We start from the raw sequence: 24,101 nt of genomic DNA on the forward strand, positions 1-24,101 counted from the left end.
AGATCAGCCTTAGTCCGTGGAAATCTAATAGAGCACATGGTATTCATTCTATATTTTTGTATTGCCTAGGCCTGTTTTGTGACTTATTATATGGTAAATTTTGGAGAAGGTAATCTGACATGTTGAAAAGAAGATATATCCTTTTATTTTTGGATGAAATGTGTAAAGATAGCATTTAAATCCATTTGTTTCATAACTTCTATTACTTTCACTGTGTGTCCATTTATTTTCTGTTTCCAGGATCTGTCCATTGATGAGAGTGGGGTGTTGAAAGATCCCAGTATTATTGTTAGAGTTATAATGTGTGCTTTGATTTTTATCAAATTTTCTTTAATGAATGTGGATGCCCTTGCATTTGGAGCATATATGTTTATAATTTAGAGTTCATCTTTGTAAACTTTACCTTTGACGAGTAAGAAGTGTCCCTCCTTATCTTTTTGGAGAACTTTAGTTTGAAAGTCCATTTTGAGTTGAAGGTGTAGAATTCTTACCTCCTCCTGCACCAGGCTTGTCTAGATGCTTCCATGTTCCTGCCTTGATGATAATGGATTGAAATTCTGAACCTGTGAGCCTGCCCCAATTAAATGCTGTTCTTATAGGAGTTGCCTTAGTCATGGTGTCTGTTCACAGCAGTAAAATCCTAACTAAAAAACCCCTGCTGATCCCATTCCAATATGTAGCTTCTGTTTGAGGACTAAAGAGTCAAATTGTGAAAAGAAAACAGAAGAACTTGTATCTTGTGCAGAGTGTGTCAGTAGTGGATATCCATCTTGTCTGAATTTTTTCCTGAATTAACCACAAATGTGAAGGCCTTGAAGTGGCAGTGCATCGAGTGCAAGACCTGCAGAACATGTCGAGTCCAGGGAAAATATGCAGATAATATACTTTTTTTTTTATTCCTGTGATAGAAGATTCCATATGGGGTGCTGTGACCCACCACTTTCCAGACTGACAAAAGAATTGTAACCAGTGATAAAGGATCCATAAGTGCATTCACAGGAAGGGGTCACCTGATACTGAAATTAAAATAAGCATCAAAAAAGAAAGTGCAGATGTAAGTCTGATGGGAAACACAGATATCGTGACTGAAGAGTATCTGGACAATTTTAAGCAGGCCCAGGACTGTCTTGGGAGAAAATAGAATTTGAAAGTGGATTGGAAGACTGTGGTCACTACCCCTCAGTAATAGAGTTCAGAAAATATGATATCCAAACCTGGTACTCCTTGCCTTACACACAGGAATATGCAAGATTACCAAAGTTTTACCTGTGTGAATTCTTTCTTAAATATATGAAGAGTAAAAATATTTTGCTATGACACTCAAAGAAGTGTGGATGGTTTCGTCCTACAGCAAATAAATTTTCCTGAAGGAAAGACCTTTCAGTATTTGAAGTTGGTGGGAATATATGTAATATGTACTGCCAAAACATTTACTTCGCCAAGCTCTTACTAGACCACAAAACCTTGTATTATGATTTTGAGCCATTCCTTTTTAATGTCCTTACAAAAAATGATGAAAAAGGCTGTCATGTGGTTGGATAATTCTCCAAGGAAAAGCTCTACCAGCAGAAGTATAATTTGGCCTGCATAATGATCATGCCCCAGCACCAAATTGAAGGATTTGGATGCTTTCTCATTGAATTCATCTATTTGCTTTCTCAACGAGAAGGCCAAGCAGGGTCTTACGAAAGCCACTCTCTGACCTGGGCCAGCTCTCCTATCTGACCTACTGGAAAAGTGTCATCTTGGAATACCTCTACAACCACCACAAGAGGCACATCAGCTTCAAGGTCATTAGGAGAGCCACAGGTATGTGCCCACATGGCATTGCCACCACTCTGCAGCACCTCCACATGATTGATGGAGAGATCGCAGGTTTGTCATCATAAGAAGGGAAAAGTTGATATTGAGCCACATGGAAAAGCTGAAGAACTGTTCCCAAACCTACAAAATTGATCCAGAGGTTCTAAGATGGACTCCAATTTTAATTTCTATTGCTGTGTTTTCTGAGGAAGAGTGAGAAGCTGAGAAAGACCCTGAATGACTAGTGGAACAAGCCAGGTGCTGGGAGAAGGAGGATCAAGAGATCCTGTAGTCTAGAGTTACCAGTAGGCAATCGTCTGCAAAAGTACAATAAAAATAAATAAATACCTCCATTGTCCAGATAGGCAGCCAGTGGCCGGGGAGAGAGGACAGTAGTTAAAACTGTCAAAAGAGAGCAGTGAAGAAGAGGAAGAGGAAAAGGAGGAGGAAGATGACGAGGAAGAGGAAGAAGATGGGGAAGAGGAGGAGAGCATTCACACATCTCCCCCACAGTTGACTAAGCCACAGTCAGATTCCGTTAAAAGAAAGAGGACTTTTGTAGTAAAGAAGATAAAAGGTCATAAACGCAGGAGGATCAACAGCAGTGTAACCACTGAGACCATTTCCAAGAGGACAGAAGTGCTGAATGAGCCCTTTGACAACTCAGATGAGGAGAGAACAATGCTGCAGCTGGAGCCTACCTGTGAGGTCCCAGTGAGGAGGGGGACAGAAAGCCAGTTCTGAGAAAAGCATTCCAACAGCACGCAGGGAAGAAAAGGCAGACAGAGGAAGAGGAACGAATAGACAATCATTTCTTCAAGAATGCTGCCCTTTGTAGAAAAGATGTAGGCAATGATGCATAACACTTGAAAGTAGGCAGTAAAGACAATACTGAGCCTCTAAAGTGCAGACAAGTGTGGTCAAAAGGAGCGAAGCAAGGGCTCTCCAAGAAGAAGCAAAGCAAAGAGAGGATAGATGAGTTCAAGCTGAATCTGTATGGGAAGAACAGGACAAGGAAGGAGGAGGAGGAGGGAGAAGAGGAAGAGGAGGAAGAGGAGAAAAAGACCAAGGTGGTGCTGAATGTAAACAAAACACAGAAGAGGAAATCTCCTAGGAAAAGGAAGACCCTGTGCATTTGGATGACCATGAAGAGGATGAGGATGAGGAAGAAGAGCCATCTCACAATGACGACCATGATGCAGATGATGAAGAATATGGCCACATGGAGGCTGCCAACATGGAGAGAGGAGACTTCCCAAGAGAAACCTTCAAAGATGCACTAAAGGGCCAGGAGACTTATTTAGACCTGAGCATTCAGTTGAGCCACTTGAACCCTGGGGTCTTGATAAACTGCAGTGTTGATCTCACAGTGTCATGTAACAGTGAGCCAAAGGAGCTTGCCGGGGACACTGGAATTGCACCTGAGTCTGACAGGGAGCACCAGGAAGAAAAGACACAGAAGCAGGACCAAAAGAACAGTGATGGTATGGATGCTGATCTCAAAGAGGGAGGCCCAGCAGCTGTGGAAATTGACTCCAAGACTGCCCAGGCTATTCAGTCTTTGACCCAAGAAAACAGGGAAAAAGATGACACCTTTCCAGATTGTGCTGAGACTCAAGAGGCCTGTAGAAGCCTGCAAAACTAAATGCACACAGACCAAAGTTCTCAAATTGCCACCATACTGGACGAGTGCCAACAGTCCAAGGTAGCCCACTTTAATCTGTCCATTCCTTTCCTGGCAAGTCAGTTCATTCTGTCAATAGCCCCAGTGTCCCTGCTAGAGAATAGCTTTATCCAAATTAGCCCTGATCAGACTGCCATCACAGTGCCACCTCTGCAGAACATGGAGACCAGTCCAATGATGGACATCCTGTCAGTGTCAGATCACTCACAGCAGGTCATTGACAGCAGGTTCAGTGACCTGGGCAGTATTGAGAGCACAAGAGAACAACGAGAACCCAAGCAGCTCGGACTCAACCATGGGAGGCAGCATCTGTGGAAATAGCTCTTCCCAGAATAGTTGCTCCTATAGCAGTCTCACCTCTAGCAATCTGACACAGAACAGCTGTGCTGTCACCCAGCAGATGTCCAAACATCAGCGGTAACTGCAGCATGATGCAGCAGACCAGCATCAGCTCCCCTCCAACCTGCAGCATCAAGTTTCCCCAAGGCTGTGTGGTGGAGAGGCCTCCCAGTAGCAGTCAGCAGCTAGCTCAGTGCAGCATGGCCACCAATTTCACCCCACCCATGAAGCTGGCTGACATCCCCGAGACCAGCAATACCAACATTGGCTTATATGAGTGAATGGGTCAAAGTGATTTTGGGGATGGGCACTACCCACAGCCATCTGCGACCTTCAACCCTGACAAACTGCAGCAGTTAACTAATACACTTATTAATCATTCCACTGCTGTGACCTCCTATGCAAACAGTGCCTCTTTGTCCACACCATTAAGCAACACAGGGCTTGTTCAGCTTTCACAGTCTCTATACTCTGTCCCTGAAGGACCTCAAGCACAAGCTACCATGACCCCACCCCCTAACCTGACTCCTCCTCCCATGAATATGCCACCATCTCTCCTGCAGCAGAACAAGGCAGCATCGAATATTGGCATCTCCCACAGCCAAATACTGCAAACTCAGATTGCCAGCAAGGGCCACGTCTCCATGAGAGCTAAGTCCGAATCTCTGCCACCAGATGCTGCCACCCATCAGTCACAAATCGATGGGCGTTCCCAAACTGTAGCCATGCAGGGTCCTGCATGGACTTTAACAATGCAAAGAGGCATGAACATGAGTGTGAACTTGATGCCAGCGCCAGCCTACAATGTCAACTCCGTAAATATGAACATGAACACTCTGAATGCCATGAATGGCTATAGCATGTCCCAGCCGATGATGAACAGGATGATGAACAGTGGTTAACACAGCTACCATGGCTACATGAATCAACCCCCCCAGTACCCGATGCAGTTGCAGATGTGCCCATCTGCTGGGCATATGATGGGAAGCCAGCCATATGCCCACCAGCCAATGCAGACCCCACCCCACACTAACATGATGTACAAGGCCCTGGGATCCCATGGCTACATGAACATGGGCATGTCCAAACAGTCTCCCAATGGATCCTACATGAGAAGGTAGACAGCCTGGCAGCCCACCCAGCCCACTGGGCCCCACTATTGGATTTATCTGCACAAATACCTTTGAAGAGTACGATTTCAAAACCAGCATTGGTGTGAGTACAAAAACATTTGTTGGCACCATTTATTAAAAAAAAAAAAAAAAAAAAGCTGTATGCAGCAGAATGCCTTATACAAGTCGTTTTTCTTTTTTACTTTTTTTTTTCTTTTTTGATACCTTTATTTCTGTTACTTTTATATAAAATTCTTTGCAAAGGAAGGCCTCTCTTAGGATTCTAGTTGGCAGTAGCCACACATCTTGCCTGTTTCCATTAAACAGTGTGCATACAAGCCCCTTCCCAAATCACCTGTTTTAATACTGAACCTCCAGCTTTTCTTCTTCCTTGTCTACTCCATGGAAATGCCTTTAGCATTTCAATTACTGTATATTTTGTTTAAGGTGACCCTTCAGTATGCCACTAATTTCTTTGATGGTGACAGTGCATTTTGTAGTACTGTACAAGTGTTGTGCTAACGGTAAGCCACTTCTTAAGGTTTTTGTTTTTTGGGTTTTTTTTCCTTGATTAGGGTACCCTAATTTGAGGTTTTAAAAAAGACTCTATTTTTGTTAATTATAAAACTGTAAAGAGCGATCACAGCTATTCCCATCTGTTTAGTGAAGGGGGTTTATTGCTAAATGTTTGGTGTAAAGTTGAGAAGACCATTTTCCATTTTGGTGGCAGGCTCCTATGGGGAGAGGCAGCTTTCTGTTTTATAAATGCACACTTCTATTTATTAAATGAAGCATGTCTCAGTGTTTATCTGTCAGGTTTTGAAGCATTTCATATTATGTACAAATACTTGGCAAGATTTTTTTTTTAAATCATGAATTTGGTGTAAAGTTGCTATTTTATGGAAATGCCTCTTTACATTTTCATTTCATCTGTAGATTTTTCTATCTTTATAAAATATTGGAATTTTTTAAAAGAAAATAGAAAAGTAGCTTGTGAATAGCACAAAGTAAGCTTACAAATCTCAAGTAAAAAAGCAGAAAACTTATTTGTCTGTTTCTATTGCTTCCTTTTGTAGCCTTTGCACCTGGACAGATGGCAGTAAGGGCTAAGCAGAACAGGTGTGCACGACCTTTTATAAAGTAGGAGCCAGCAGAACTCTTGTATTTACCTGTTTTCTTTTTATTCAGTTACTTCAAAAAAAAAAAAGGTAAACACCCTCCCCCCCAGAAAAGCTGTACATTTTAATATAAAATAAATTATGATGAGCCATTTTTAAAAAAGAGAGAAAGTCCATTTTATTTGATATTAGAGTGGCTACTCCAGCTTGGTTCTTGGGACCATTTGCTTGGAAAATTGTTTTCCAGCCTTTTACTCTGAGGTAGTTAATGTCTTCCTTTATGCCTTAGGTGGATTTTCTGTATGCAGCAAAAAGTGGGGTCCTGTTTACATAACCAGTCTGTTATTGTATGTCTTTTTATTGAGGAATTCAGTCTATTGATATTAAGAAATATTAAGGAAAAGTTGTTATTTCTTCCTGTTATGTTTATTTTTAGATTTGGAATTCTGTTCACGTGGCTATGTTTTCAGGTTTGTTGAAAGATTAGTTTCTTGCTTTTTCTCAAGCATAGTTTCCCTCATTGTGTTGAAGCTTTCCCTTTATTATCCTTTGAAGGGCTGGGTTTGTGGAAAGATATTGTGTGAATTTGGTTTTGCCATGGGATACCTTAGTTTCTCCATCTATAGTAATTGAGACTTTTCTTGGATATAGTAGCCTGAGCTGGCATTTGTGATCACTGTGGGTCTGTATGACATTTTCCCTGGATCTTCTGGCTTCTGTAATCTGTGGGGAGAAGTCAGGTGAAATTCTGATAGGTCTGCCTTCATATGTTGTTGACTTTTTCCCTTTACTGATTTTATTTGGTGGTTTGATTATTATAGGATGAGAGGAATTCCTTTTCTGGTCCAAACTATTTGGAGATCTGTAGACTTCTTGTATATTCATGGGGATCTCTTTCTTTAGGTTGGGGAAGTTTTCTTGTATAAATTTGTTGAGGGTATTTACTGGCCCTTTAGGTTGAAAATCTTTCTTCTTGTCTATACCTATTACCATTAGATTTGGTCTTCTCACTGTGTCCTGGATTTCCTGAATGCTTTGGGTTAGGATCTTTTTGCATTTTCCATTTTATTTGATTATTGTGTCAATATTTTCTAAGGTATCTTTGCACCTGAGAGTCTCTCTTCTATCTCTTATATTCTGTAGGTTATGCTTGCATCAATGGCTCCTGACTTCTTTTCTAGGTTTTCTATTTTCAGAGTGGTCTCCCTTTGTGAATTCTTTATTGTTTCTACTTCCATTTGTAGATCCTGGATGGTTTTGTTCAATTCTTTCACCTGATTGGATGTGTTCTTCTGTGTTTCTTTAAAAGAGTTATTTATTTCCATCTTATAGTCCTCCATCATTATCAAAAGAAGTGATATTAGATCCATATCTTGTGTGATGCTGTATCCAGGACTTGCTATGGTGGGACAGTTTGGTTCTGATGATGCCAAGTAGCCTTGGTTTCTGTTGCTTCTATTCTTACACTTGTCTCCTGTTATCCGATTATCTCAAGTGCTTGCTGCCCTCAATATGTCTGATTGGAGCCTGTCCTTCCTGTAATCCCAGTTGATTCAGAACTCCTCAGAGTCCAGCTTTCTCTATGATCCTATGATTCCAGGATCCTATGACCCTGATTTTCTGGGTGTGTCAGAGTTCTTGGCAGTCAAGCTTCCTCTGAAACCCTAGAATCCTATTGTGACCACGCTCCTGGGTACTGGGATCCTCAAATCCTAAGATTGCCGGTGTGTTAGAGAATCTGGAATCGGAATCTCCTCTGGGGACCATGGGACATTGTGTTCGAAACCAAGGTAGACCAGCACTGATCTGAAGGAACCCGAGCTGCTGGTCAGGCAGGACTCCTGTGTCCTTGCTTTTGCTGGCACAGGCCCATCATGATTGTTTTAGAACAGATGTTACACTCTACTCACCAGGGATCCTAACATCCTGTGCATGCAAGGGCACCAACAGAGTGTAGAATCCTCTGGGGACAGTGGACTGTCTGCTGAGTTCACACACATGGTGGCCTGGAGCAGGCACTGACCTGAAGAGGTGATATATTATTTTAAAATGTGATATACTTATATATTTGAAATTATTTGAAATTTATATTGAGAATAAGGTATGTATATTCAGTATTGCTGTAGACAAGCATCAATATAAGATTTTTCAGTTGATTGTGGTTTTATATCAAGTAACTTTTAGAGTACTCATTTTTATTGTTATATTATTTTATAAATTTTACAAAATATGATAAAAATCCTGAAAGATATGGCAGGTATTGAAGGGGGTTCTCTGGGGGGAATTGGGGAACCAAAGGAGAAGAAGAATGTGATGTAATTGTATGTACTCAAAATATGTTTTTAAATGTTAAAATATGTTTTAAATGTTAAATGTTAATTTCTGATAAATTGAAATTATCTTTTCTCATCATAGTGCAATAAAACTTAAATTAAAAAATAAAAAGTCACATTAATAAGTTGTTATAATTGTAAGTTGACTATCAATGCCTGTCATTTTGATGATTTTGCTAAGGTACACAAGTTGTTCTCCTATTTCCTCTTTAATGATTGGTCTAGTTTGGTTTATGTTTTTTCTGATAAAATAGTCTTTCCAGGAGCAACTTAAGAGCAGAAAGAGTTTATCTGACTTACACTTTCAGGTGAAAAATCTATCAACAGGAGAAATCAGGGGAGGATCTTGAGAAAGAGCTGAAGTGAAAACAGTTTACAAATCAGCTTACTAATTTTCTCAATGTCTCACTCTCAGTTTTTTCATTCAGACCAGGTCCACATGTTTATGCTCTTGGTGCTACCATGTCATTGGTCAATAAAGACAATCACTCAAATACACATTCATAGGCAAATTTCATGGGGACAATCTCTAAACTGAGAGTCTAACCTGACACAGGGATATATATGGTTGACTGCTGAAACTAACTCATGTGGATGGGCTTTTAAGATAAAATAGTTATTCTCAAGTAGAACAGGCTTGGTGGCCATTAATTCATTTCATATGCTTTTCAACCTGAAAAAATGTTGAACATCCTTAATCATCAGGGAAATACAAATCAAGACAACCCTGATTCCACCTCACACCAGACAGAATGGCTAAGATCAAAAATTCATGTGACAGCAGATGCTGGTGAGGATGTGGAGAAAGAGGAACACTCCTCCATTTTTGGTGGGATTGCAAACTTGTACAACCACCCTGGAAATCATCTGGCTGTTCCTCAGAAAATTGGACATAGTACTACTGGAGGAACCAGCAATGCCACTTTTGGGCATATATCTAGAAGCTGTTCCAACTGGTAATAAGAATACAAGCTCCACTATGTTCATAGCAGCCTTATTTATAATAGCCAGAAAGTGGAAAGAATCATATGTCCCTCAACAGAGGAATGGATATAGAAATTGTGGTATATTTACAAAATGGAAAACTACTCAGCTATTAGAACAATAAACTTATGAAATTCCTGGGCAAATGGATGGATCTGGAGGATATTATCCTGAGTGAGGTAACCCAATCACAAGATAACTCACATGATATGCACACACTGATAAGTGGATATTAGACCAGAAACGTAGAATACCCAAGATATAATTTGCAAAACACATGAAACTCAAGAAGAACTAAGACCAAAGTGTGAACACTTTGCCCCTTCAGAATTGGGAACAAAACACCCATCAAAGGACTTACAGAGACAAAGTTTGGAGCTGAGAGGAAAGGATGGAACATCCAGAGACTGCACCATGCATCTATCCCATAATAAGCCACCAAAAGCAGACACTATAGCATAGGCTAGCAAGATTTTGCTGAAAAGACCCTAATATAGCTGTCTCTTGTGAGGCTATGCCAGTGCCTGCAAACACAGAAGTGGATGCTCACAGTCATCTATTGGATTGAACACAGGGCCCCAAATGGAGGAGCTAGAAAAAGTCCACAAAGAGCTGAAGGGGTCTGCAATCCTATAGGTGGAACAACAATAGGAACTAACCAGTACCCCAGAAATTCGTGTTTCCAGCTGCATATGTCCTATGTTTTGACTTGATTTATTTTTCAAAATTTTTGTGTTTTTATACATAATATTTCTATTCTTTAAAAAATTAAAAATGAATATGTTATATCACATTCTACCAGATTTACCAGTATGCATTCCAACACACTATACATTCCATAATATGTCCATAGCAGAACTTAATTTTTTTCAAAACAGTACAACCCACTAATGATAATTTGTGGTGCTCATATGTGCATGGATGTAGGGCCATCCATGTGGGCACTAGAAACATAAAAGTGGCCCTATATGAAAAGGGTGTGGAAGTCTTTCTCATCTAGTAGCCATCAACTGCAAATAGATCTTCAGTGAGGAGTGAGGATTCAGGACACCCTCTCCCATGCATCCTGGAATATTGATCGGCTTTATGTTATGCAGTTTTGCTATAGGCAACCATTGGTGATATGAGCACATTTGCATAACAGCTAATTCATGTTCAAAGGACAATATTTACAGAGGAATATTTCAAATCACTCCACCACATTCTCTAGCTTTTATTTTCTACTTCCTGTCTCATGGTATTTCCTGAGTCTTCAGTACATCAATGACTGAGCACTCACAATTAGGCTGCACATTTTGATCACTTCTGAGTCTACATTATCCAGAGCCAGTTGCAAAATTAATCTCTAACAAAGATATAGAACAGCACAATTCCACAGGTATAAATACAAATATTTAGACGGTAGTTTGACAATATGACCGTTTAGTTAAATGACAGTAGGAACCCTAGTTTGGAACTATGACATCATCAACCATGGGTTCATGACCAGGATTATAGTACCAGGCATGAATTCCATCTCAAGGATCAAGGCTCAAATCCAATCAATCAGACATCATTTATGTAACCCCATAACAATTGTGTCATTATTGCACTACAAGACACTTTCGGCTTGGTACACCTATATTGTAGCATGTGAGTTCAGCTCAGGATAAGAGCATTATGTGGAAAATCAGGGGCTGAAAATTGAAAACTGAGAAATGGAAATGATACCCCTATATACTCCCAAAGGTAATTGTAGACATAGGTATGCTGAGTTGAGGGAATCTGTTAAAATTCCTCTGTCTCTTGTCTTCCCCACTTGGCAGTGCCTTATATAGTTCTCATAATCAACAGATCTGCATCCAAACATATGCTAAGATAATTCTAAAACCTCACATTCTCTCTCTCTCTCTCTCTCTCTCTCTCTCTCTCTCTCTCTCTCTCTCTCTCTCTCTCTCCCCCTACCCCTTACACACACACACACAGACAGACAGACAGACACACACACACACATACACACACACACCATAAAGGTGCCTTATCCCCTTAACTAACTTTGTTGATGTGATTATTAATGATGTCATATAGCTTTGTTTTATACATCTATTAGATTTCTGCCAGTAGGTTGCTGTATAAATTGGAATGTTTCTTTCCAACACCATATAAAATACTGTTCTCCCATCTCTGTTATCAAATCTTTCTGTTGTCTTCATATACCTCACTAGGAGGCAGGTACTTACAGAAATCACCTCTGGATTTCTGTATTGGTGTGATAGGTTTCCCCCAGCACACACCTCTGACCTTGCACCTTGGCAGTAGAATATCTCCTCATGGCATCAATGGTAAAACTTAGTGGTAATGAGTTTGATAATGAACTTGATTTTATCAGTTCTCTATTTGTGTATCAACCTCAAACATCATGTTTAATGCTATAAATACAGACTAGTTAGATTTTTTCTTAGTGAAGCTTTCTGCTGCTGCTTTCAGAAAATGAAGAAAGTCAAGCAGACCCTTTGTTAGTGCTTTGTAACTGACACTCCACTTCCCCCTGCACACAGTCATATTTGGATCATGGTTTGAGCATGTCCGTGACTGGCTATCCATGAGAGAATGGGACAACTTCTTGGTACTATACTATGAAGACTTGAAAAAGGTGAGCTTACAGTTATCACTCAGTTAAGAATGAGAACCCATTACAAAAATAATAACAACAACAACAAAAGATGAATATTGGTCATAGGATCTAGAAAAGCAGAGAGAAAGCCAAAAATCTGCTCTCAGCCTACCTGCTTCCCTGAAGGAATGGAGAAAAATAATTATTAATAAAAAGTAAAAATGCAACCAGACAAAAAGTGAAAGATGAAATTATTCAAAAACAAATTTGACCTCATAGAGTTTTCTCTCAGGAAATAGGAGGGAGGAACCTGGGAGGGAAAGTATATGGGGGAACTGGGAGGGAGAGGTGAACCTGATCTAGTATAGTGTGAAGGAAAAGGACTGAAACTCTGATGGCCAGCAGTAAGAATGGATAAAAGCATCCTCTAAAATTAGGATGTTTAGGGGACCCTCCAGAATTTACCAGAGACCTGGTAAGTTAAAGACTCTCAGGACTCAAAGAGAGACACCTTAGATGAATTTCCATGCATTAGGGAGAATGATGTTATAGACCCTACCTGCACTTCCATCAGGAAGACAGGGCATCAAATGAGGGAGAGTGGGCCCATCCCACAGTCATAACTCTGACCCATAATTGTTCCTGTCTGAAAGAATGACAGGGTTGGAAATGGAGAGGAACCTGAGGAAAAGTAGGTCCAGCAAAAGACCCAAAGTGGTGTCCAGCTCAAGGGGAGGTCACAAGGCCTGACACTATTCCTGAAGCTCTGGATAGTTTGCAAAAAGGGACCTATCATAAATGGCCTCTGAAAACACCAGGAAGCAGCTGAAAGAATCAGAGGCAGATGTTTGTACCCTGCCAATGGACAAAAGCAGCTGATCCTTGTTTTTGAATTAGAGTAGGCTGAAGGTAGCTGAGGAGAAGGGTGATCCTTTAAGATGACCAAGAGTCTCAATTAATCTGGACCCCTGAGATCTTTCAAAAGGTGGACCACCAAACAGACAGCATACACCAGCTAATATGAGGCCTCCAACACATATACAGTAGAGAACTTTTGGTCAGTGTTCATTCAGAGATGATGCACCTAACCCTTGGGAGACTGGAGGACACAGGGAGATTAGAAGTCAGCTGGTTTGGGGAGGACATCCCCATAGAGACGGGATGGTGGGGAGGAGATATGTGGTATGGAACAGTCATAGGGTCGGCTTTGGGGAAATAACATATAGAGTGTACAAAATAAATTAATTTTACAATTAAAAAAGTTTCATCACACTCCTTTTTCCATATGTAGAATCTTTTACTTAATCATCATTAAGTTCACTTTTCCCAAGAAAGGATCACTACCCAGCTGTCTGCTACACACTACTACACAGTCTAATAAGTCTTCTATCTGACCATTAACACATTCTTATCAGTTATTGTCATGATTGTTTACATACATATGAAATATTAAGCAGAATACTAATAAATATGCAAAAAATGTTTTAAACCAAGAAAACCTCATGTCCCCATGGGGAAGGCTAGGATTAAAAGCACAATTTTTGACGTTCTAAGATTTTACCTTGTAATGACTATATCAGAAGATTAAATTAATTGTGGTAGTACACAGATATCATTACAACAGTTAGAGATCTGAAACAGAAAATTTGGGAATGTGATGCCCATATAAGCTGCAACCTGAGATACTTTCTCAAAACAAAATCTCTTGGAAGTACCCTCAAAAAACAAATATTGAGAACATTTCTATGAAACTGTCCTAAAATCTGTATTGTTTTCAGATACCTAAGCAAACAGTATTATCTGGAACTAACAGTAATCTCTGCTGAGGATTTTGTGCACATGTCTTCATTTGCCTTGATCATTGTCTAGCAGCATTTCTATAAGTTTCTTTAAACCTGCCAGGGCAGGGTAGGTATGCTTGTACATACTTTCAGTGCCAGCACTTGGAAGGAAAAAGCCAGATAGATGGATTTCTGATCTCTGTGAGCTTGACATATCCTAATCTCCACAGCAACTTCCAACACACAAGAAAAAATTCCATAGTGAGGCCCTGTCTTAAGAAAAAAAATTCAGTATACTGAGAGACTGTGTCAGCACACACCTGTGACCTTAGTACTATGGAGATTGACCCAGGAAGGTCTAAAATTCAAGGTCATGATCCTCTAAAAAGCAAGTTTAAATTTAACTTTGGTTCTATGAGAGCCTCTCTCTTACATTTCCTCTTCCCTAAAAAGAATACCCAGTCTCTGTCTTTTAGAGAGCAGAGATGAGCCACATTGAGAGCCCACTCAATATATAAATGTTGAGTCTTAGTCCTTCCTCCCTTTGTTCCATTTCCTTTATTGCCTAATTCCTATTCATGCTCTCTCATTTGATGATGACCTTTTCACAACATTTTGATCATCCCCATCTACAGATCACATGTTTGAATCTTTTCTCTCAGTGCTTTCTGTTGATTGCCCTCATTTCACTTTCTTCTTTTAGGATACAAAGGAAACCATAAAGAAGATCTGTGACTTCCTAGGGAAAAATTTAGGGCCAGATGAGCTGGATCTCGTCCTCAAATACAGCTCCTTCCAAGCCATGAAAGAAAACAACATGTCCAATTATAGTCTCATTAAGGAAGAATGGGTTCCCAATGGCTTGAAGCTCATGAGAAAAGGTAAAGAAATCATCTAGCTTCAGAATATGTCAGAATAAGTGAAGGGCTTGTGCCAATGAAGCTCTAAGTAGTTGTTGGGAATGTACTGAAAGTCACTGCTCATCACCGATAGCTTCTCACAGACATTACAGGGAAGGTTTTTGTGGAGAAGATGTGGGTTTAAGACACTCTGCAAAGTTTATTTATTCTGGTAGATGGACTTGGGATTGGAGATGGTCATGTCTAAAAACTTCAATGAAGAAAATGGGAAAGTAGTCAGTATTCTATGAGGCATTGTAAAGTTTCCTGTATCACATTCCTCATTTCTACAATATAAAAAGTGTAATGCAGTAGACCAAAGATATATCTAAGATGATAAGCATAGAACTGCAAAAATTACATTAACTGCTGGAAAAGATGTTGAACAGGTCAAGATTGCTGCCAACTGTAAGCCAAGATTATACTCCTATAGGAGTAAAAAAAAATCTCTAATGTTAAAATCTGATGTTATTTGCCAATCTATGTTTAGATTGCTTTAGGGTCATGACTCCTCTCTTCTTTGGAATTCTCTTTCCTGAACGGGGAATTTCAATGCTCTCTATTTATTTGCCAACTCCTCTCTATGATGGGAGCAGATTGTTTCTGTGTGTGGTGTCATAGCTGTACAGTTCTGGAGTGACTTTGCCAGAATCAATCAGACCTTGAACCTCACCCAGACCTAATTAGATAATGATAGGTGAGATGGAACTTAGAGTAGACGAAAGAAGGTGTCAGTCATCAGATATTTAACACTGAATAAAAATATAGGTATAAATGAATGAAGTATAAATTATGAGTTTAATTTTCTTTATCCATAATTTAAATATTTCAGCCTTTAACTTCAATCGACAGTTTTGGAGTCTGAAATTTGGATACTAACAATATATGTTAGTATGTTTCCTTTATACATAATTGAAATATTTCAGCATTTGCCTTCCATTGACAGCTTTGGAGTGTGAAATATGGAAATGAACAATATAAGGATATAAGGAGTTTTCAAAGAAAACATGAAGTCAAAGTAGATACCAGATTGTATTTAGTCCAGGACTAGTACTATCCAAATAATGGGAAATTTTGACTGAGATGTAAACATAAAGATATGTCACCACTAACTAAAAGATAATGGAAATCTATACACTAAAGTTCAAGGCATGTGGAAAAATAAACTTTTCTTTCCAGCTGCCATCACACTACTGTACTCCTGACTCTGTGGAGACATACTGCACTAGAAAAATGGTCTCACCTAAGCAAAGTGGTCTGTTTCTGGATTTTCTATAATGAATGAGAATTTGGCAGTGTTAAAACATTGTAAGAAAATAAGTCTGTTATTAAATACCTAAAAGAATGAAGTAGCTCTGTTAATAGCAAAGGGATAAGGAAACTGACAAGCAAAAGCATTAGCAGAGACAAATCAGAGCAGATGGAATAGAATTTAAGACAAAATTCCATGAAGACAACTGTTGTTTCTGCTTTGCCAGGAAGATTCTTTTAGGATGAGACCATACTTGGTTTTATTCTCTTCCAAATACAAATACTATTTGCCATGCAGCACAGATGATAGCAGAAATACATACATATATACATACATACAGTAATTATAATATAGTTCGGCCAAAATACTTGATAAGACTTCATTAGTCTTTAGAAATTTAATTATCCTAGTGATTATATGTAGCATATGTTTTTTTTGTTGTTTTTTTTGTTTTTTGTTTGTTTGTTTGTTTGTTTTGCATTTGAAGACAGCTTTTATTTGGGGGTATTATTTTTCTTATACTAGTGTGACACCAATATCCTTTAAGCCAGGGAATTCTGGAAACCAGGTCACTGATGAGGGACACAAAATACATTACCCACTTGCTTCACTAATTCATTATAGAGAATGATGAAATGGATATGTCTGGAAATAACTTTGAAAGAAAAATTTATGTAAAGATTATATTTGTCTTCTCAATTTCTCTATCAGATTGGTGCCAGTTTTGAATCATCAAAATATGTGCAAATCTAAGATAATGCTAAAACACACTCCATTATTTACCATTAGGCAACTTAATTCCCTATATCATAAAGCATTAAAAAGCTGTAGTAAGTGTTAGACTTTCCTGAGCCATGAGGAATTCACTAGACCTATTTTCCAAAAATCCTTTAATTGTTCTTATCTTAAGACACAAGAAATTACCTTTTATTGCCTCTGCAGAGCTGCTTTGTAAGCTTTATCCCAGAGACTCAATCATTCAAGTTGTTGAGGTGCATCTGGTTTTAATCTCCAAGCAATGATTTTCCATGTACAATTGTAGTCATTGTAATTCAATATTTAGGCTCTGCAGGAAATGCATACTAGAGAGATATTTAGCTACTCTTTGGGTGACAAGACTTTATAAGGACAATGCCACAATCTAGATATGTATAGGAAACATATTCTGGCAAACCTCAAAATTCCCAGCACTCATTACTTCACAGTGTATTATTTAATGGACACAGTAGTTGGGCCATTGATCATTTTTACTGGTATCTTCAGAAGACCTGAATCAGAGTCAAAAGAGAAGATGACCCAAGGACAGAAGAAGAAGCCTCCCATCTTAAGGTCATAAAGAAAATCCTACAAAGGTTTGGACAGTACTCTGATGTGAGATCTGCAGCCTCCAGAACTATGAGGAAGTTCTTTTTCAACAAGAGTTAAGCCACCACATGTTAGGGTTATCCTGACATCTGACACACAAAAGTTTGCGGAGATTTTTAGAAACAAGGAAAGAAAATAAAAGTGCATCAATAAGGTGCACAGAATTTGCAAATAGGTGAACTTACAACTCCATGTGTGTACCTCCAAAGATGTGGTTTCTCAGATGGACTGATTTATTCCATTGGGAATCCATATTGAATTTGTTTGAGATGTTTGAGTCTAACATCTATCTGGTTTGGCCTATCAGGATCCAGGCATGCTGTCAAAAACCATAAGATATCATGTTCTAATAAAGAAAAGAATGAACCTGAGAGCACAATGGATATTAATAGGTACCCATCTCATTAGATGACACTTTTATATTCATATCAATTATAGTATATTATTTTAATATGCTGTATCAAGGATTTACATTTTTATGAATTCTTTATATTTTCCTTAATATAGCCCTCTGGGGAATTAAAATTAACTTATGTGATGATACAGAAAGAAAGTAATGTGATAAAGAAAAGAATGGCTTCTATTGTCATTCTTTTTTGATTCAAATACACATCCATCACTGTCATACTGGTAACATCTCAAAGACTAATTTTTCATCATCAGCAAAATAGGAGCACTGCCTATACCTTTCTCAGGTATGCACGAATTTATTTAACAATCCCACACTGAGTATATCCTATATGTCAGTCACTCTGTACAATGAACCATTTAGTAATTTCAGAAACATTTTCTTTCCAAATATATTTCATGCATATTCTGTGTGTATATTCAAAGCATAAATACATGGTCTAAATAACAGTGTCACAGCTAGGAAATAAAGCAAGGATGGGACCTGCTGGGTTGTAAATGGAGGAAAGATGGGAAGAGAAGGTTACAGTGTCATTAATAAAAAGACAAAGAGCAAGATGTAATTATATGAAAATTATTAGTCCTCTAGGATGACAGAAGACACAACACAAAATGAACAGTTGATTAATCTCTAAGGTTATAACTAAAGACATTCTGGAATGGAGTGGTGAAAAACAATATATGGTCAGAAGACACAGTGCTACATTGGACATGTGCTGAAATTATGCAGATCTTCATGTATCACAAAACACCATGGATGAGTGAAACAGAGTCCTTCAATGCCCTCAGCTGTGAGGGGCTGGGTTCACTGTATCTAGTGAGAAAATCAAGACAGCTGAAATGCTGCTCATAACTGTGTGTATCTGCAGCACTCATGTGACCACACACACACACATAAGTAGAAACTATTTTAAGATATTAGTTAAAAGTTGCTTTAAAATTATTTACTTCTATAAGTAAATACTAAGATGTAGACAGAACAGTTGAAGTCTATTTGGATCATTGAGATGATAAACACTTCTGAGTTGGATAGCATGATAGGAACAGGTTTGATGGGAAGCAGGAATAATCTGTGTATATATAAAAAGATCAAGCCATTGTTGCTGCTATTAGATTGTCTAGCATATAGGTTGGGAGAGGAAAAGGTAGGACATAATTTAGACAGAGGGAGAAGTATGTATATATGATTTCAGGACTTAAGAAATTTTTGGCAAGGCATGGTGGCACATGCCTTTAATCCCCTCACTTGGGAGGCAGCCTGGTCTACAAAGTGAGTTCCAGGACAGCCAGAGCTATACAGAGAAACCCTGTTTAAGAGAAAAGAGAGAGAGAGAGAGAGAGAGAGAGAGAGAGAGAGAGAGAGAGAGAGAGAGAGAGAAGAGAAGAGAAGAGAAGAGAAGAGAAGAGAAGAGAAGAGAAGAGAAGAGAAGAGAAGAGAAGAGAAGAGAAGAGAAGAGAAGAGAAGAGAAGAGAAGAGAAGAGAAGAGAAGGGAAGAGAGAAGGAAGGAAGGAAGGAAGGAAGGAAGGAAGGAAGGAAGGAAGGAAGGAAGGAAGGAAAGGAAGGAAGGAAAGGAAGGAAGGAAGGAAGGAAGGAAGGAAGGAAGAAAGAAAGAAAGAAAGAAAGAAAGAAAGAAAGAAAGAAAGAAAGAAAGAAAGAAAGAAAGAAAGAAAGAAAGGAGTTAATTTTCTACAGAAAATGGTAGTTTGATTTATTAATGCCACAGACCAGGTTCATTCAGCCCCTTTCAACCTGTGGGAATCAAGGTTCCAACAGGTGAGCATAGACAGACACAGAGAGGAGAGAGTGTGCTGAATCTGAATGTATTGTCACAAATCAAACACTAGTCTTATATAATACAGAAAAGAAAGGAGTAGTGTGTCACAGCAGGCAAAGTACATTGAAGTATCTGACACAAAACAGAGAAATGACTTCAAAAGACTTACAGGAACTAGGTAATATTTACAGTAAAGATAAAACAGCCCTGCCTAGAGTCAGCTAATGTCAGGTAAGGACTTCACAACCTAGTCACAATTTCTTCTACTCCTTTGAGCCTTTAGAAAGCTAGCATGAGGGGGTTCTGCTCTAGCAGACCTTCTCATGAGTAATATAATACCACAACCCTTCTATATCCTAGGCCTTGATAAATTCTTGCATATGAGTGTAACTTGGCTGTTCTTTAAAGTGTCTGTAGGGAATCTCCATTTGTCAGAAGAATTCACCAACTTGCTTCTAATATGCAATGTAGACTGCTATACCTGGTTGTAATGAAGAGTCTAAGTATACTTTGCTAATCTTGCCCTGAGACTTCTAACTCTTATCCAGTAAATAACTTAAGAAAGCATGCAAGACCCTCCACAATATTGCAGAAAGAAATCTGGGGCATACTAGCTATGGGAATGCCAAGGTTCCAGGAGGCTCTTTCCTTGAAACTGTGCCTCAGGACTGCTTCCAAATTTCTAAACCTGTAATGTGAGTCACCACTGGAGTGGATGTAGGATATTAACTGTGTGATCATTATCAAACGGAAGGTAAAAGCATATGATGGGAAGAACTAGTTTAGTGTTATGACCATTATAAATCCACCTATGTATCTTCTTCACATTTTACAGGCACAACTGGGGACTGGAAGAATCACTTCACAGTAGCTCAAGCTGAAGCCTTCGATAAAGTGTTCCAGGAGAAAATGGCTGGATTCCCCCCAGGGATGTTTCCATGGGAATAAGTTTTCAAAACTTTTAAATAATATGTGAACACTGATGTTTATGTTCCTCTTGTTCTGTATCCTGAATACCTGGATGTAGTCATAGAATAAATCCTGTTGTGGAATTGTGAGAGTGAATTTTTAAAAACTTGTGTTACTGATACTAGTAGTAGCAACAGTGGTGCTGCTGGTGGTGTGTATACCTTTATGTTTGTAGTGCCTTCAGTGGCCAGAAGAATACATTGGTTCCAAGGGACCTGCAGTTGAATGTAGCTGTAAACTTCCTGCTTTGAGTTGTAGGAACTGATCTTAGGTCCTCTACCTAAGCAATACAATACTTCTAAAATCTGTCCATCTTTGAGAGTCATCTCTTAAGCCAAGAATCATGGAATCTTGAGTCATCATATATTTGCTACTTTTATTATTGTTTTGTTGTGTATTATCAGCAAATTCCAATGCACTTTATAGAATTCCAGCTTTAAAACATTTTATTTTCATTTAAATAAGTCATTTATTTGTAGTTTTATTGACTGAGATTGGACATGAAAAGTTTATAAGTGTGACGCTATGGAAATTATACAAGTTTTACTCAGTATTTGTGTATTAATCAAACTTTTCATGAATATCAGCTCCATTGTTTGCAAAGAAACATATATATATATATACACATGTATATATATATATGTATGTATATATATATACACATGTATATATATACATATATACATATGTATATATGTGTGTGTTTATATATATGTGTGCATATATATAAACATATATATATATATATATATTCTTAATGTTTTCATTTGTTTATTTATTCTCTTTACATCCTGCTTGCAACCAACTCCCTACTCTCCTCTGAGCCACACATTTAAAACTTCCTCCCTCCATCCCCTCTCCTCTTCTCCTCAAGAAAGGGGGTTCCCTTGCATTCACCCACTCAGGGAAAAACCCACCCCGGTGCATCAAATCTCATAGAACTAAGTACATCCTCTCCCACTGAGGCCAGACAGGGCAGTCCAACTGTGGGAAAGGGATACAAAAGGAGGCAACAGAGTCATAGCCAGAGACAGCCCCTGCTTCAATTAGTCTTCATGAGACACACATGAAGATTAAGATTCATATTTATTACATATGTACAGGCACCCTAGGTCCAATCAGTGCATACTCTTTTGTTGGTGGTTCAGTCTCTGGGAGCCCCCTAAGACCCAGGTTAATTGGCGCTGCAGGTTTTCTTCTGATGATCTTGACCCTTCCAGCTCCTTCAATCTTACCCACAATTCTTTCATAAGATTCCCTGAGCTCTGTAGTAGAGGTTGAGAACACAGATGGTGACACATCCCAGAAGTTCTTTTCTTGTACAGGAGTTTTTAGCTTTCTCATTTTTGTTTTGTTTTGTTTTGTTTTGTTTTGAACCACATAAAATGAAGAATTATTCTTTCAAGGTGGGTAAAGAATTCTTTAGGAATTTTTATAGAAGTCACACTGAATCTATAGATTGTTTTTTGGTAGAATGGCTCTTTTAACTATGTTAATCCTACTTGTACATGAGCATAGAATATGATGCCATCTTCTATTTCGGCTTCAATTTCTTTGCAGACACCTGAAATTCTTGTCATACAATTCTTTTACATGCTTGGTTAGAGTCACCCAAATGTATTTTATATTATTTATGGCTATTCTGAAGGGTTTGTTTCCTTATTTTCCTTTTTTCTTTTTCTTTTTCTTTTTCTCTTCTTTTCTTTTCTTTCTTTTTTCTTTTGTTTGTTTGTTTTTTTGATACAGGGTTTCTCTGTATAGGTCTGGCTGTCCTGGAACTTACTTTGTAGACCAGGCTGGCCTGGAACTCAGAAATCCACCTCCTTCTGCCTCTGGAGTCCTGGGATTAAAGGTGTGCACCACCATGCCCAGCCTTTAGCCCTTTCATCTTTTGTGTAAGTGAAGGTTAATAATTTGGCTGAAGAAGTTTATCACCTGTAAGAGTTCTTTGATAGAATTTTAGTGGTCACTTATGTATACTACCACATTATCTGCACATAGTGATATTTTGACTTCCTCCTTTCTAATTTGTATCTCCTTGATCTTCTTTTGTTGTCTTATTGTTCTATCTAGAACTTCAAGTACTACATTTCAAAGCTATGGTGAGAGTGGACAGCCTTATCTTGTATCTAATTTTAGTGAAATTACATTGGATTTCTCTCCATTTAATTTGATATTTGCTATTAGCCTGATGTATATTACCTTCATTATGTTTAAGTATGTACCATGCATCCCTGATAACTCCAAGACTTTTAAAATAAAGAAGGAATGTTAGATTTTGTCAAAGGCTTTTCTCATAATCTGATGAGGTAATCACATGTTTTTTTTTCCATACTGTTTGTTTATATGATCAAGAATATTGGTAGATTTTTGTATGTGAACATCTCTGCAGTCCTGGGATGAAGCCTATTTGATCATCATGGATTATGGCTTTAATGTGGTCTTAGATTGGTTTTGCAAGTATTTTGTTGAGTATTTTTGCATCAATGTTTACAAGGCAAATTTATCTGTATTTCTAATTTTTGGTTGAGTCTTTGTGTTGTTTAGAAATCAGGGTGGCTGTTGTCTCATAAAATGAATTTGGCAATGTTCCTTCTGTTTCTATTTTGTAGAATAATTTGAAAAGATATCAGCATTAGCTCTTCTTTGAAAGTCTAGTAGAATTCTGTGCTAAAACCATCTCTCCCGAGGCTTGTTTGTTTGTTTGTTTGTTTACCTTGGCATGAAAGAGCTTTATGTCTGCTTCTGTTTCTTTGCGGGTTATAATTTTATTTAAATTGTTTACCTGATCTTGACTTAAGTTTGTTAAGTGAAATGTATCAGGAAAATCATTGATTTCACTTCTATATTCCAATTTTAAAAACTACAGGCTTTTAAAGTAATACATAATGATTCTTTGTATTTCCCTGGTGTCTATTGTTATATCCCCATTTTCATTTATGATTTTGTTAATTTGGAAGTTCTTTCTGTCTTTAGTTAACTGAAATCTTGTCTATTTTATTTATTTTCTCAAAAAAAAAAGAGTTATTTGCTGCATTGTACGTTTGTATTGTACTCTTTGCTTCTAATTTATTGATCTCAGACTTGAGGTTGATTATTTCCTCTGATCTACTCCTCTTGTGTATGTTTGCTTCTTTATGTTCCAGAGCTTTCAGGTATATTATTAAATAGCTAGCATGAGAACTCATCAATTTTTTTATGAAGGCATTTAGTACTATGAATTTTCCTCCTAGCACTGCTTTCATTGTGTATCATAATTTTGGTATGTTGTGTTTTCATTTTCATTGAATTCTAGAAAGTCTTTAATTTTTTCTGTATTTCATCCTGACCCAGTAGTCATTCAGTAGAGAGTTGTTCAGTCTCCTTCAGTTTGTAGGCTTTCTGCTCTTTCTGTTGTTCTTGTTGAAGCCCAACCTTAATCTGTGGGGATCTGATAAGATACAGGAGGTTATTTCCATTTTTTGTATCTGTTGAAATTTGCTTTGGAACTGAGTACATGGTAAATTTTTAAGAAAGTTCTGTGACAGGATGAGAAGACAATATATGCTTTCATATTTGGGTAAAATATTCCATAGGTATCTGTTAGGTCCATTTGAGTTCTAACATCTGTTTGTTTCATTATTTCTCTGTTTAGTTTCTGTCTAGATAACATATCCATTGGTAGGAGTGAGATGATAGTTTTGCAC

At 38.2% G+C, this 24,101-nt stretch overlaps 1 protein-coding gene and 1 pseudogene across 1 annotated transcript in view; both read left to right on the forward strand.

Moving 5' to 3' along the window:
• LOC147003494 (sulfotransferase 2A1-like) overlaps positions 1-20,498 on the forward strand; it is a 32,106-nt gene extending 11,608 nt beyond the window's left edge. Inside the window, exons 4-6 of the mRNA XM_085842157.1 lie at positions 11,911-12,005; positions 14,451-14,628; positions 20,282-20,498. Of these exons, the coding sequence (XP_085698283.1) occupies positions 11,911-12,005; positions 14,451-14,628; positions 20,282-20,394 (386 nt within the window). The 3' untranslated portion in view covers positions 20,395-20,498. The remainder of the gene's footprint in view (positions 1-11,910; positions 12,006-14,450; positions 14,629-20,281) is intronic.
• On the forward strand, positions 649-5,061 carry LOC147003495 (histone acetyltransferase KAT6B pseudogene; annotated as a pseudogene).
• Positions 20,499-24,101: the final 3,603 nt, after the last annotated feature.

This window comes from Mus caroli, unplaced genomic scaffold (genome assembly GCF_978045245.1).
Source record: "Mus caroli unplaced genomic scaffold, Mus_caroli_1 scaffold_8, whole genome shotgun sequence".
NCBI classification, from domain to species: domain Eukaryota; kingdom Metazoa; phylum Chordata; class Mammalia; order Rodentia; family Muridae; genus Mus; species Mus caroli.